Below are 14,821 nucleotides of genomic sequence, written 5' to 3'. Positions count from 1 at the left end.
GTAACGAGCTGAGATTAGGAGCACACTCTTAAAGTGCTCCTAATCTCAGCTTGTTACCTGTATAAAATACACCTGTCCACAGATGCAATCAATCAATCAGATTCCAAACTCTCCACCATGTTCAAGACCAAAGAGCTCTCCAAGGATGTCAGGGACAAGATTGTAGACCTACACAAGGCTGGAATGGGCTACAAGACCATCGCCAAGCAGCTTGGTGAGAAGGTGACAACAGTTGGTGCGATTATTCGCAAATGGAAGAAACACAAAATAACTGTCAATCTCCCTCGGCCTGGGGCTCCATGCAAGATCTCACCTCGTGGAGTTGCAATGTTCATGAGAACAGTGAGGAATCAGCCCAGAACTACACGGGAGGATCTTGTCAATGATCTCAAGGCAGCTGGGACCATAGTCACCAAGAAAACAATTGGTAACACACTACGCCGTGAAGGACTGAAATCCTGCAGCGCCCGTAAGGTCCCCCTGCTCAAGAAAGCACATATACAGGCCCGTCTGAAGTTTGCCAATGAACATCTGAATGATTCAGAGGAGAACTGGGTGAAAGTGTTGTGGTCAGATGAGACCAAAATTGAGCTCTTTGGCATCAACTCAACTCGCCGTGTTTGGAGGAGGAGAAATGATGCCTATGACCCCAAGAACACCATCCCCACCGTCAAACATGGAGGTGGAAACATTATGCTTTGGGAGTGTTTTTCTGCTAAGGGGACAGGACAACTTCACCGCATCAAAGGGACGATGGACGGGGCCATGTACCGTCAAATCTTGGGTGAGAACCTCCTTCCCTCAGCCAGGGCATTGAAAATGGGTCGTGGATGGGTATTCCAGCATGACAATGACCCAAAACACACGGCCAAGGCAACAAAGGAGTGGCCCAAGAAGAAGCACATTAAGGTCCTGGAGTGGCCTAGCCAGTCTCCAGTGTCACGATCGTTGACGAACGGGACGGACCAAGGCGCAGCGTGATATGCATACACGTTTATTTATATTGAATAAACACCACGACAAAACAACAAATGAAACGAAACGTGAAGTCCAAGGTAGACAAACAACATACCTCACACGGAACAAGATCCCACAACTAACTAGTGCCAAAAGGCTGCCTAAGTATGGTCCCCAATCAGAGACAACGAGCGACAGCTGCCTCTTATTGGGAACCACACCGGCCAACATAGAAATAGACATACTAGAACATCAACATAGAAATATACAACATAGAACATACACACCCTGACTCAACATATACGAGTCCCTTGAGTCAGGGCGTGACAGTACCCCCCCCCCAAAGGTGCGGACTCCGACCGCGCCACATAAACATAACAGGGTAGGGGCCGGGTGGGCATTCCGCCTCGGAGGCGGATCCGGCTCCGGGCGTGACCACCACTTACTCTCCACCTCCCTGTTGCGCCCCTGGTCTGGACCTCGGCGCGATGCTTCCCCTCTCCTTCCTCCCACGAAGTACCAAGCCCTGTCTGGACCCTGGTGTGGGAGACCCCGAACCTGGAGAGGGGCTGACGTCTGGGTCTGGACTGGAACCGCTGACTGGAGCTGGACCCGACGACGGTGGATCGAACTGCTCTGGCTCCGGAGTGGAGCCGCTGACCGGAGCTGGATCAGGCACCGGTGGAGCGGACTACTCTGGCTCCGGAGTGGAGCCGCTGACCGGAGCTGGACTGGACCCCGGTGGAGCGGATTGCTCTGGCTCCGGAGTGGAGCAGCTGACCGGTGCCGGACCAGGCACCGGTGGGACAGGCACGGGCCGTGCCGGACTGGACATACGCACCACTGGCTTGGTGCGAGGAGCAGGAACAGGCCGGACCGGGCTGGCGACGCGCACCACTGGCTTGGTGCGAGGGACAGGAACAGGTCGGGCCGGGCTGGCGACGCGCACCACTGGCTTGGTGCGAGGGACAGGAACCGGCCGGACCGGGCTGGCGACGCGCACCACTGGCTTGGTGCGAGGGACAGGAACAGTCCGGGCCGGGCTGGCGACACGCACCACTGGTTTGGTGCGAGGAGCAGGAACAGGCTGGACCGGGCTGGCGACGCACACCACTGGCTTGGTGCGAGGAGCAGGAACAGGCCAGGCCGGGCCGGGCTGGCGACGCGCACCACTGGCTTGGTGCGAGAAGCAGGAACAGGCCGGGCCGGGCTGGCGACGCGCACCACTGGCTTGGTGCGAGGAGCAGGAACAGGCCGAACCGGGCTGGCGACGCGCACCACTGGCTTGGTGCGAGGAGCAGGAACAGGCCGGGCCGGGCTTGGAATACGCACCACTGGTTTGGTGCGAGGAGCAGGAACGTGCCGGACCGGACTGCGAAGGCGGACTGGAGGTCTGGAGCGGAGAGCTGGCACAACCCGTCCTGGCTGGCTGCCCACTTTCGCACTACACATGCGGGGCGCTGGCACAGGACGCACTGGGCTATGCACGCGCACTGGCGATACAGCTCGTAGAACAGGCGCAGGATATGCGGGACCGAGGAGGCGTACTGGAGACCAGGAGCGTTGAGCCGGCACACCCCGTCCTGGCTGAATGCCCATCTTCGCACGACACGTGCGTGGTGCTAGCACAGGACATACAGGACTGTGCCGGAACACTGGCGACACAGTACGTAGCTCCGCATAACACGGAGCCTGCCCAGTCACACTCCTCCTCGCGTGAGTACGGGGAGTTGGCTCTGCTCTACCTCTAGGCTCCGCCAACCACCCTTTTAGCCTCCCCCAAAAAATGATCTTGGGGCTGTCTCTCGGGCTTCTTCCTCGGCCGGCGTCTTCCGCGTTGCCCCTGCTCCTCTCTATATCGCGCCTCCACTGTCTCCTCCCAAGGACGGCGATCCATCCCGGCCTGAATCTCCTCCCAAGTCCAGGATCCCTTACCATCCAGGATCTCCTCCCAGGTCCAGGCTGTCTGCTCCTGGACACGCTGCTTCGTCCTCGCTTGGTGGGATCTTCTGTCACGATCGTTGACGAACGGGACGGACCAAGGCGCAGCGTGATATGCATACATGTTTATTTATATTGAATAAACACCACGACAAAACAACAAATGAAACAAAACGTGAAGTCCAAGGTAGACAAACAATATACCTCACACGGAACAAGATCCCACAACTAACTAGTGCCAAAAGGCTGCCTAAGTATGGTCCCCAATCAGAGACAACGAGCGACAGCTGCCTCTGATTGGGAACCACACCGGCCAACATAGAAATAGACATACTAGAACATCAACATAGAAAAATACAACATAGAACATACACACCCTGACTCAACATATACGAGTCCCTTGAGTCAGGGCGTGACATCCAGACCTTAATCCCATAGAAAATCTGTGGAGGGAGCTGAAGGTTCGAGTTGCCAAACGTCAGACTCGAAACCTTAATGACTTGGAGAAGATCTGCAAAAGGAGTGGGACAAAATCCCTCCTAAGATGTATGCAAACCTGGTGGCCAACTACAAGAAACGTCTGACCTCTGTGATTGCCAACAAGGGTTTTGCCACCAAGTACTAAGTCATGTTTGCAGAGGGGTCAAATACTTATTTCCCTCATTAAAATGCAAATCAATTTATAACATTTTTGACATGCGTTTTTCTGGATTTTGTTGTTGTTATTCTGTCTCTCACTGTTCAAATAAACCTACCATTAAAATTATAGACTGATCATGTCTTTGTCAGTTGGCAAACGTACAAAATCAGCAGGGGATCAAATACTTTTTTCCCTCACTGTAGTTACGAAAGTTCAATCAGTAAGGCTGGTCTGAATGGATCATCAATTTTCTCTGTTGTCATTCATTTAAGCCTGTACTCGATTGAAATAACAGTGGTCTCGTTAAAAACGCACATCTTAGAAATACAATTGTCTTGGAATTACAACGGTGTAGTGTGAGGGTTTCCCATGCATACGTGTGAGTACACTACCGACAACAACTCGTCAACCACTGCTTTCTTGTGTTTCCATGCATACGCATTTGGATTTCCAGTATCCAATCAAAGAAATTGCTTTAAAAAAAATAATCTATGCCCCTTCCTTAAATTAGTTGTTTGTATACAGTGCCTACCAAGCACATTGCTGTGACTGCAGACTTCACTGACGTCATAGGGGCGAATCCTGGCTTCCACTTGAGTCGGAATTTCACTTAGTCTCCCAATGACATCAATGCATGCATAAGTGAAAATGTCCAATACCCACCAGCACCACTGCGGGGGAAAAAATCATGCATAAGTTAGGATTTGCCCCATACTCCCTCTCCAGGTACCTGTGAGCTGTGAGAGGGAGATTTCTGGCCCCTCTGTGTTGCCGTAGACAGCGTGGATGCTAACTATGTAGACCGTCTCTGGGTTGAGGCCCTCAATGCGGTGGAACAGAACACTGCGGTCCAGATACTGGGACTGGGGAGTGTTGCCATCTGTGTAACACAACAAATTAAAAGACTCAGGCACGCACACCTATGTGCACACACACACACACACACACACACACTGCCAGTTCACAGGCTACATTCATCTTTGAAATTCAGATAAGGTTATATTTAGGAACAAGAAGCCCAGTACAGTACCGATGTTCCAGGTGAGTTTGTACTCGGTGGACCCCACGATGGGACTCCACTCCACGTCGATGGAGGAACTGGTGTAGGAAGTCACTTGGAAGTTAGACACATATCCCAAAGGAGCTAGCGGGCAGAGAAGAGGGAATACAAGGCAACATGACGAAGACGCAGGGAGCAGGTGCAGTCAGTGAGTTTAATCGGAACGAACAGAGAATACAAAAACTGGAGTAGAGTCTGAACATGAAAACAGAAAACAATACTGCCTGATGGGTGATACAACGGAGTGCTAGATAAAGGGGAAGTAATCAGGGTAGTGATGAAAATATACTTTACTAGGAAAGAGGTAACGTTTGGACTCACATGTGCGGAAGGTAGCTGAGACGCCGGGTCCCACCAGCGATCCAAACAGGACGTAGAGAGACAGGACATACTCTGTGTCATGGACCATGTTCTTCAGAAGGTACTCTGTGGTAGAGCCGTTCAGAGCCAGCTGCCTAGGACGGTCCCGACCCACAAACTCTGGAAGAATAACACACACATAACAATGGAGTAGGGGGGAGGATTAGGGCTTAAGCCCTGATCTAAGGTCAGTTTAGTGTTTTGCCCATAATGATTTTGGTTAGGAATTGAGGAGGGTAAGCTGATCCTAGATCTGTACATTGGGACAACTTCTACCCTTTGGTGAAAAAAAAAAACCTGCTATTGGAGGTGTGTTCAGTTGAGTTGTGTCTGATGATCTGCAAAATGGCTCACTATGTAGCTTAAATCAAATTAGATAATTAGCCATTAGGTCACTTAATGAATCCCTTAACGGCCATTCCATTTAATTTGTCCCTTTCATATTGCTTTTCCAAACACTTACAGCCCAATACAGGCAAATGCACAAAGCAAAAAGCACAAAAAATATAAGAGCATTCATTTTTCAAAAATCAAATCAAATCATCTAAAGCAAGTAATTCTACAGACATTGGGATTGTTTGTTGACATCTTTCATTTCGAAGCATAGCTCTGTTGACATTAAAAGCATCCCGAGTTATTTAAAAAAAGGCAACCAGTCGTGAGGGCAATGAGAAGAGAAGAGGATGCCAGAACGAAAACCAACCTAAACCCCAAAATAACTCATCATCATCATCATCATTTCCACATGAAAGGAGAAGGAACCCTAATATCCTTCCTCCATCTTTTCATCTAGCTTGATCAATTCCTTTTCTCTCACTTTCAGACACAAACACTCCTCTTTATTCACACATTCCCCCCTTTCCTGTCATCCCCATATCAACATCATCAAAAGCCCGTCCCCTCATTAAAACAACCGACATATCCCTCCAGCTCTCCTTTTATTTTCCTGTTTTCTGAGGGGGTGGCCATGATGCCAGCTTGTCACTTGAAAATGACGCTGGTACTTCCGAGTGACAGTGTGGGGAGCCCAGTGCTGGCATTTCAAAGGATCTGTGTCGTGTCACCACTGGGACGCTCAGAGGGGTGACATCAAATACCCCCTCCCTCCCGTCACCTTCTTTTACCCATAACCCCGCTGCAGAATCTTCCTCCAATCATGTTCTAGTGATGCTGATTTTGATAGACACGGTGAGACAGAGGGATGGTAGGTAGGTAGGTACACAGCTCCATAGACACTTCTGGAGATCTGAGAGGATTGGACAGGGATAATTAATATGGTAAAACAATTCCACCTAGACTATCAAATCAAATCCCCTCAGATCTCCACAAGTGTCTAGGGGGTAGGGGGGTTGTTCTTTTGTTTTGTTTTGTGCAAGTGTGTATTGTGTAGAGGTGAGAGGTCACCTGGAGTGGGCCCCCAGGCTAGTCTGTAGCCGGTGGCCCCAGAGACAGAGTTCCAGGAGACCACAGCACTGTTGGTGTTCACTGCCGATGCCTTCAGAGTCTGGACTGCACTGCTCTCCACTGGCACAGAGAGAGGGGAGAGAGAGAGAGTGTGAGAGAGAGAGAGAGAGAGAGAGAGAGAGAGAGAGAGAGAGAGAGAGAGAGAGAGAGAGAGAGAGAGAGAGAGAGAGAGAGAGAGAGCGAGAGAGAGAGAGAGAGAGAGAGAGAGAGGGGGAGCGAGAGAGAGAGAGGAGAGAGAGAGGAGAGAGAGGGGAGATAGAGGGGAGAGAGAGAGAGAGAGGGGAGAAAGGGGAGAGAGAGGGGAGCGAGAGGGGAGCGAGAAGGCAGAGACAGAGAGGAGAGAGAACGAGAGGAGAGAGAGAGGAGAGAGAGAGAGAGAGAGAGAGAGAGAGAGAGAGAGAGAGAGAGAGAGACAGAGAGAGGAGAGAGGGGAGAGAGAGAGAGGAGAGACAGAGAGAGGAGAGAGAGAGAGGGGAGAGAGAGAGAGAGGGGAGCGAGAGAGAGTGGAGTGAGAGAGAGGGGAGCGAGAGTAGATGGGTTATGATTTGTTCCCTGAGAGTTTAGAGAACAACATACTATTGTAGACAGGTTTCACTTAAACCTAGAGTCTGGAATTCGAAAAACAACAAAATGGCCACCATGTCATTTGCTTTGGCGTATATTCTGGCTTCTGATGGAGTAAGACAGTACAACTAAGCTGATGAGGCATTTATACGTTAAACATGGATGTACCAAATCCCAGATTACCCCTTTAACACTCATTATGGATAGAACATTAGACATTGAACAGCTGCATGATAAAGGGAGAGTGCCTCAGCCGGCACACTGCTAGGGCTCTGGTCAAAAGTAGTGTATTACGTAGCTAATAGGGTGCCATTTGGGACACAACCAATGTTCAAAAGTTGACTTATCCTGTGCATAGCCCCCAGTGTCCATGGTAACTCACGTGTCTTGGCTGGGGTAGAGGTGACAGGGCCCTCGATGTCCACAAAGATGGGGTTGATGGTGATGGTGTACTCAGTGCCTTGGTGGAGGCCCTGGATCATGTAGAAGTTATAGGTCTCCCCCAGGTTCACGTTCTCTCTATGGCCATCTGGTGGTGGAAGAGGGGAGGGGGGTTGGGTAGCTGTGATCTTAGGTGACCTCCAGATCTGGGTCAAATACATACACTATGTCAAAGTCATTGTTTATCTGTATGTAGTCTGTATGTAGTGTGTATATAGTCTCTATGTAGAGTGTATGTAGTCTGTATGTAGTCTTTATGTAGTCTCTATGTAGTTGTATATGGTCTGTATGTAGTTGTATATAGTCTGTATGCAGTAGGTAACTTCAAAGACACAGTGTCTGAGTGGTCAATGTGTGTTCAGTGTGTCTTCTGGGTGACCTTGGTAACACACTGCTAATACGTGTGGTCCTCTGTAGCTCAGCTGGTAGAGCACGGCGCTTGTAACGCCAAGGTAGTGGGTTCGATCCCCGGGACCACCCATACACAAAAATGTATGCACGCATGACTGTAAGTCGCTTTGGATAAAAGCGTCTGCTAAATGGCATATTATTATTATTATTATACGGTCCCAGTACCTGAGGAGGACCAGGTGAGGCGATACCCCGAGGCCCCCTTCACTGAGCCCCAGCGGGCTTGGACTGTGTCTGTGGTGGCGTTTTGGACCAGGAACTGCTGCACTGGCACCAGTTTCACTGCAGAATAGATATAGACACACACACACACACACACACACACACACACACACACACACACAGAGAGTCTCAGTTAAGGGAAGAACACTAATGAATACCTTCCTGTTTATTTAATATTTACATAAATTATAAAAAAAATGTAATCTGAGGCAGTACAGACAAACTGCATCACACACAGATAGTGAAATACCTGACCACAGCCTCAGAAATCTGATCAACATGTTGGGAGAAGCTACACTGCCACTTAGTGGACAATCTTAGAAAAACAACTTATTACATAGTCAGAATGCTGTACATAGATTTCATAGGCAATTGACTTAGATTGTATTTTCAAGATCCCTTTCAAAGGCAATGGAAGCATCTTGATTCTCCATCATTTTCTAGAAGTGTAAATTCCCACTCATTGATTTAAAAGCATAGGATTGGTTTGAGGCAGGTAGACTGGAGGTTAATAGTGTTGTGCCAGTAACCAAAAGGTCACTGGTTTCGAATCCCTGTGCCGACTAGGTGAAAAAAATCTGTCGATGTGCCCTCGAGCAAGGCACTTAACCCTAATAGCCCCTGTAAATCTCTCTGGATAAGAGTGTCTGCTAAATTACTAAAATGTAAAATTCTAGCCTCTGGTGGACACATTCAGCAAGGTCACTTACGTGTTTTGCCGACGATCGAGACAGGTTCGCTGGGGCCCTCGGGGTAGACAGCATAGATACTGACAGTGTACTTCTTATCCTCCTCCAAGCTGTCAATCACATGGGAGGAGGTGTCGCCGCGCAGCACCTGCTCATAGGTCAGCCCTGGCCTGTTGGCTGCATTGGGTTAGGACACAATTAATCTTTCGTGGACAGACTACTTAAACATGATGCTGGATTTTAGTTCTGGGTTTACCGAGTTTAGGACAAAATAGGTATCCCTGTTACATTCTGTACCAGAAGTGATAACTACCTTCAATAAAGACAATTATAAATTCTGTACCGGGTATTACATTTGTTATAACACCCAAAGACAATGAGAGCCATGACATCAAGTAGAGAAATATGTGAAAGGATTATGACTAAATATGTATCCCTGTCTAATTCTGTAGCCTTCGCAGTGTCAAAGTTGTTATGACACCGCAAGAGATGGGGGAATCAGAGGCATGATAATCTAGTAGAGAAAATGTGAAGGGGTTTACAATGAGATATGTATAGCCCTTTCAACTTCTGTACCTGGTGTCAAAGTTAATGTAAAACCCCAAGAGACCGGCATGATATGAAGCCTCAATTCAACTGAAATAACTATGGTAACCAGACCTGGGTTCAAATACTAAAATAATTTAAAATACCTTAGCTGTGGTTGATTAAGGTTGTCTACTGCAATGGACCCATAGAAAAGTCCCAAAAGTACAAACTTCGCCCGCCTGGCACTCTTGACGGGCTAAAGCAAACACTACAAGTATTTGAAAGATATATTATTCAAACCCAAGTCTGGATGAGACTAATGATGTGGTGTAATGTCAATACAGGAGTCAACTCACATCTGGGGATGAAGATCTTGTATCCCTCGAGCTTCCCTAGAGGTCGTGTCCATGCCAACCTCAGAGAGAAGAGCCCCTCCTCGATCACACGGAAGTTTGAGACAGGAGGCACAGGGGCTAAGTCAGAGGAAGGAAAATATGTTGTGACGTTGAGTATATTTGAAATTGCATGTGTATATGCAAAATGCCTGGTTGTAAATGAGCACAGGTAATGTGATGTGTACGTTTCAATGTGGGTGAATGTCTGCATGTAGACTGAGTATACGTGTGGATCTATATTTACAATACTACTGTATGTGAGTGTGTTCACCAGGTGTTTGTTTGAGAATATGCTCTTCAATATTTACCTGTGTGTGCGTGTATGCTAGTGTGTGTGTGCGTGCACGCTCGTGTGCGAGCATAGGTGCATGTCTGTGTGTGTGGGATTGTTGATGTTAGTGCCTCTGTAACCCACGTGTCTGTGTGATGATGGTGGCAGAGTCTCCAATGAGGCCGGGGTAGATAGCGTAGACAGTCAGAGAGTACTCTGTCTTAGGAGTCAGCTCTGTCACTAGAGATGTCCTCTCATCACCTTTCAGATCAATCTGATAAGACACACACAGGACAGGGAGAGAGAGAGGGGCAGGGAGAGAGAGCGGGAGAGGGGCAGGGAGAGAGAGCGGGAGAGGGACAGGGAGAGAGAGAGAGGGAGCGGAAGAGAGGGAGAGAGGGAGAGGTTTGAGTGAAATGGGTAAGGGTGTTTGTGGGGATGGTTTTGTGTGGGTGTGTGTGTGTGTATGTGTGTATTCAGAAACTGTATCATCACTAGAATCACTCTACTCTGTAATCATTCTACACCAGTCTTTCACCACTCAGTCAGCCGTTGCACATATTTGTTCTTTCCCAGCACCAGCACCACCTGATTCAGCTATACAAGGGCATGATAATTAATGTACTAGTGGAATCAGGTGGAATAGAACTGATATGTGCAACAGCTGTAGGGCGGCAGGTAACCTAGCGGTTAGAGTGTTGAGCCAGTATCTGAAAGGTCATTGGTTGGAATACCGGAGCAGTCAAGGTGAAAAACCTGTCGATGTGCCCTTGAGCAAGGCACTTAACCCTAATTTGCGCCAGGGGTGTAAAACAACACATTTCACTGCACCTATCCATGTATGTAACAATAAAACACTTAATTTTTAACGTCAGGGTTAGAAAACATGTTTTATATTACACAGTACTCTTTCAAATCTCTTTCAAATACATCTCAACCCTATCGCATCCATCCTCTCCTCTGTGACTTCACCACCCAATACAGAAGTTATGTAATGCCTGCATAGTTTGATTGTCCCTGCAGGAATGGTTCTGTTAGAGAATGCTAAAGTATCTTTCTCCAGAGTTCTATAGCTGTGTCATAGCAAGGACAAACACACAACCCACTCTGAGAATCCAGTGCTGCACCCTGTGGCTCTGGCAAGGCTGTAGAAAATCACTGAGAGAAAACACACAATGGGAAAAGATTCCATGCCTGCGAGACAAAGACAAAACACGCACGTACGTGCACACACACACACACACACACACACACACACACACACACACACACACACACACACACACACACACACCAGACTATACAAAACAAAGACTAAGAATGTGAATGTCACAATATAGTTCAGAAGAAAGGGTCAGTAGATGTACACATGGAACACAAACACACACACACTCTCCAACAAATAGTGTAGTGTACAGTACATTACAGTACAGTACATTATATTACATTACATTACAGTACAGTACATTACATTATAGTAGATTACAGTAGATTACAGTAGATTACAGTACATTACAGTACATTACAGTGCATTACATTACATTACATTACATTACATTACATTACATTACAGTACAGTACAGTACAGTACAGTACATTATAGTATATTACAGTACATTACAGTACATCACATTACAGTACAGTACATTACAGTACATTACAGTACATTACAGTACATTATAGTATATTACATTACATTACATTACATTACAGTACAGTACATTACATTACATTATTGTATATTACAGTACATTACATTACATTACAGTACATTACATTACATTGCAGTACATTAAACTACAGTACATTACAGTACATTACAGTACATTGCATTAGAGTACATTACAGTACATTACAGTAAATTAGAGTACAGTACATTAGAGTACAGTACATTAGAGTACATTACATTACAGTACATTTCATTACATTACAGTACATTAGAGTACAGTACAGTACATTACAGTACAGTACATTACAGTACAGTACAGTACATTACATTACAGTACATTACAGTACAGTACATTATAGTATATTACAGTACATTACAGTACATTACAGCACAGTACATTACAGCACATTACATTACAGTACATTACATTACAGTACATTACAGTACATTACAGTACATTACAGTACAGTACATTACATTACAGTACAGCACAGCACAGTACATTACATTACAGTACATTATAGTACATTACAGTACATTACAGTACATTACAATACATTACAGTACATTACATTGTAAAGCTCAAGGTCATTGTGATATTGCGTTCGGATTTTCACTCACTGCATACTAGCGACACATGGGCACCCCCACACGCACGCACGCACGCACGCACACACACACACACACACACACACACACACACACACACACACACACACACACACACACACACACACACACACACACACACACACACACACACACACACACACACACACACACACACACACACACACACACACAGTCCACAGCTCTATCTAGCAGTATCCTGCTGTGGTCAGTCTCTGTGTCTGTACTCAGCACCATCTGGTCCTGGGCCCCAATATCCTGTCACCTCTCACATCCCATCCCCCATCCCCCTGCCACCTTACTCACCTTCCACCCCACTACCAGGTTCACTTATCTCAGCTCACTCCTTACCCTCCCAAAAAGATTTCGGGTCAGTTCAGTTTCCAATTCAGTCAATTCAGAAAGTGTTTTCAATTTTGACTGAATTGAAAAACTGAATTGACCTCAACCATGCCTTCCTCCCAGGCAATATCCTATTTTAGCCCATTGTCTGAGCTGGCATTGAGAATTTAGCCACCGTTATTACCACAACATCTCAACCACTAAACAAACCCCTCCCCTCACCTGTGTCTGCAGGCTGGGCAGCAGCTGTCCCTTGAGGCTGAGGGGGGTGACCAGAAGGCGGTAGCCGGTGACGTCTCCGGTGGCCTGGCTCCAGGTCAGCCTGAGACTGCTGTAGGCTAGCTCACTCACCTGGAGGTCCCGGGGACCCACCACACGCTCCTCCACTGATGGGGGAGAGAGATGGAGGGAAGGATGGAGATAGGAAGGAGAGGTGGGTGATGAGTAAAGGGGGAGGTGGAGGGAGAGAAACATGGGGCGTGACGAATAAGATAGAGAAAGATGAGGGGGAGAGAGAAGGATGGAGGGGAGAGAAAGAGAGAGAGAGAGAAGGATGGAGTGGAGAGGAGAGAGAGAAGGATGGAGTGGAGAGAAGGACAGAGAGAAGGACAGAGAAGGACAGAGAGAAAGACAGAGAGAAAGATGGATGGGAGAGAAGGACAGAGAGAAGGACAGAGAGAAAGACAGAGAGAAGGATGGATGGGAGAGAATGACAGAGAGAAGGGGTTGAAACATGAAGAGCACACAGAGTATGCACCAGACACCACTAAACAAAATAACATGTTTAAATGTATCCGCATATACAATAGCCATGGCCAGTACAGCTGCCATCTAGCCACACTACACAAACGTACCTATGTTGAGGGTGGTAATGTTCAGCATAGCAGTACATATCTGGGCATTCTCAGGAGTAGGTACTTTCAAAGTTGCCCTTAACCACTGATACAGGGTCAGATTCTTTTCACCCCTCTAATGGTTAGGGTTACGATTGGAGGTGAGTAATCTGATCCTGGAACAGTGGTTGGAGCTAATTCTCACCGGTCGGGGTGTGTTTGACGGGGCGTGGGGGTTCAGAGGCGGTGAAACAGATTCTCCGGGACAGTTTGGGCAGGAGAGCATCCAGGAGAGAGAAGTTAGCAGCTAGCAACAGGTGTTCCTCGTGGGGCTCGGTCACAATCTTCCTCAGCTCTGATTCATCAGCTCCTCTCACCCCTAGGAGAAGCATAGAAATAGAAAAGCTAAAACGGACATAGTTGTAAAATCTATAGGATCTTTTCAGTACACCCAATATGGCACCACAATAGCATTCAGCAGTGCAAAAACAACAACAAGATATAATGTTTTCAGACTACTAGAGAGAGAGTTAATCCATTCAGTCCTAGTCGCTCCTATCTAGTATATATATCTATTAATTTAGTTCATTAGTTAGCATTGATCTATCATAGTGTCCATTTGTCATGGCAAAGTACTGTACAGCGCATTAAGTGAATCTCATTCCATTCTAAATATGATTAGCGAGACACAATGTTCTGTTAACTGCTCATGCTATTAGAGAGTGTCAAGGGGTATAGTGTGATGGAGCTCATGCAATGTGCTGAGATGAGAGATATATCCTTAGACACACACATACACCACATGCACACAGACACACACACACTCACATGCACAGTACATTATAGTACATTACAGTACATTACATTACAGTACATTACATTACAGTACATTATAGTATATTACAGTACATTACATTACATTACAGTACATTACAGTACATTACAGTACATTACATTACATGACATTACATTATTGTATATTACAGTACATTACATTACATTACAGTACATTACAGTACATTACAGTACATTACATTACAGTACATTACAGTACATTATTGTATATTACAGTACATTACATTACAGTACATTACATTGCAGTACATTAAATTATAGTATATTACAGTTCATTACAGTACATTGTAGTACATCACAGTACATTACAGTACATTACAGTACATTAGAGTACATTAGAGTACATTACATTACATTACAGTAAATTAGAGTACAGTACATTACAGTACAGTACAGTACATTAGAGTACATTAGAGTACATTACAGTACATTACAGTACATTACAGTACAGTACAGTACATTACAGTACAGTACATTATAGTATATTACAGTACATTGCAGTACATTACAGTACATTACAGTACAGTACACCACAGAACATTACATTAC

The 14,821-nt window shown here is 46.4% G+C and overlaps 1 protein-coding gene across 1 annotated transcript in view; it reads right to left on the bottom strand.

Moving 5' to 3' along the window:
- Nucleotides 1-13,466, bottom strand: part of LOC121548155 (collagen alpha-1(VII) chain-like) — a 95,506-nt gene extending 82,040 nt beyond the window's left edge. Inside the window, exons 1-11 of the mRNA XM_045225413.1 lie at nt 13,439-13,466; nt 12,807-12,970; nt 10,088-10,217; nt 9,634-9,750; nt 8,771-8,926; nt 8,004-8,120; nt 7,369-7,515; nt 6,363-6,482; nt 4,920-5,078; nt 4,569-4,682; nt 4,269-4,418 (exon numbers count right to left, since the gene is read on the bottom strand). Coding sequence (XP_045081348.1) covers nt 4,269-4,418; nt 4,569-4,682; nt 4,920-5,078; nt 6,363-6,482; nt 7,369-7,515; nt 8,004-8,120; nt 8,771-8,926; nt 9,634-9,750; nt 10,088-10,217; nt 12,807-12,970; nt 13,439-13,466 — 1,402 coding nt within the window. The remainder of the gene's footprint in view (nt 1-4,268; nt 4,419-4,568; nt 4,683-4,919; nt 5,079-6,362; nt 6,483-7,368; nt 7,516-8,003; nt 8,121-8,770; nt 8,927-9,633; nt 9,751-10,087; nt 10,218-12,806; nt 12,971-13,438) is intronic.
- Nucleotides 13,467-14,821: the final 1,355 nt, after the last annotated feature.

The sequence above is a fragment of the Coregonus clupeaformis genome, chromosome 2 (genome assembly GCF_020615455.1).
Source record: "Coregonus clupeaformis isolate EN_2021a chromosome 2, ASM2061545v1, whole genome shotgun sequence".
Lineage (NCBI taxonomy): Eukaryota > Metazoa > Chordata > Actinopteri > Salmoniformes > Salmonidae > Coregonus > Coregonus clupeaformis.
Note: the sequence above shows the minus strand (reverse complement) of the source record. Positions and strands in the feature narration are given on the sequence as shown.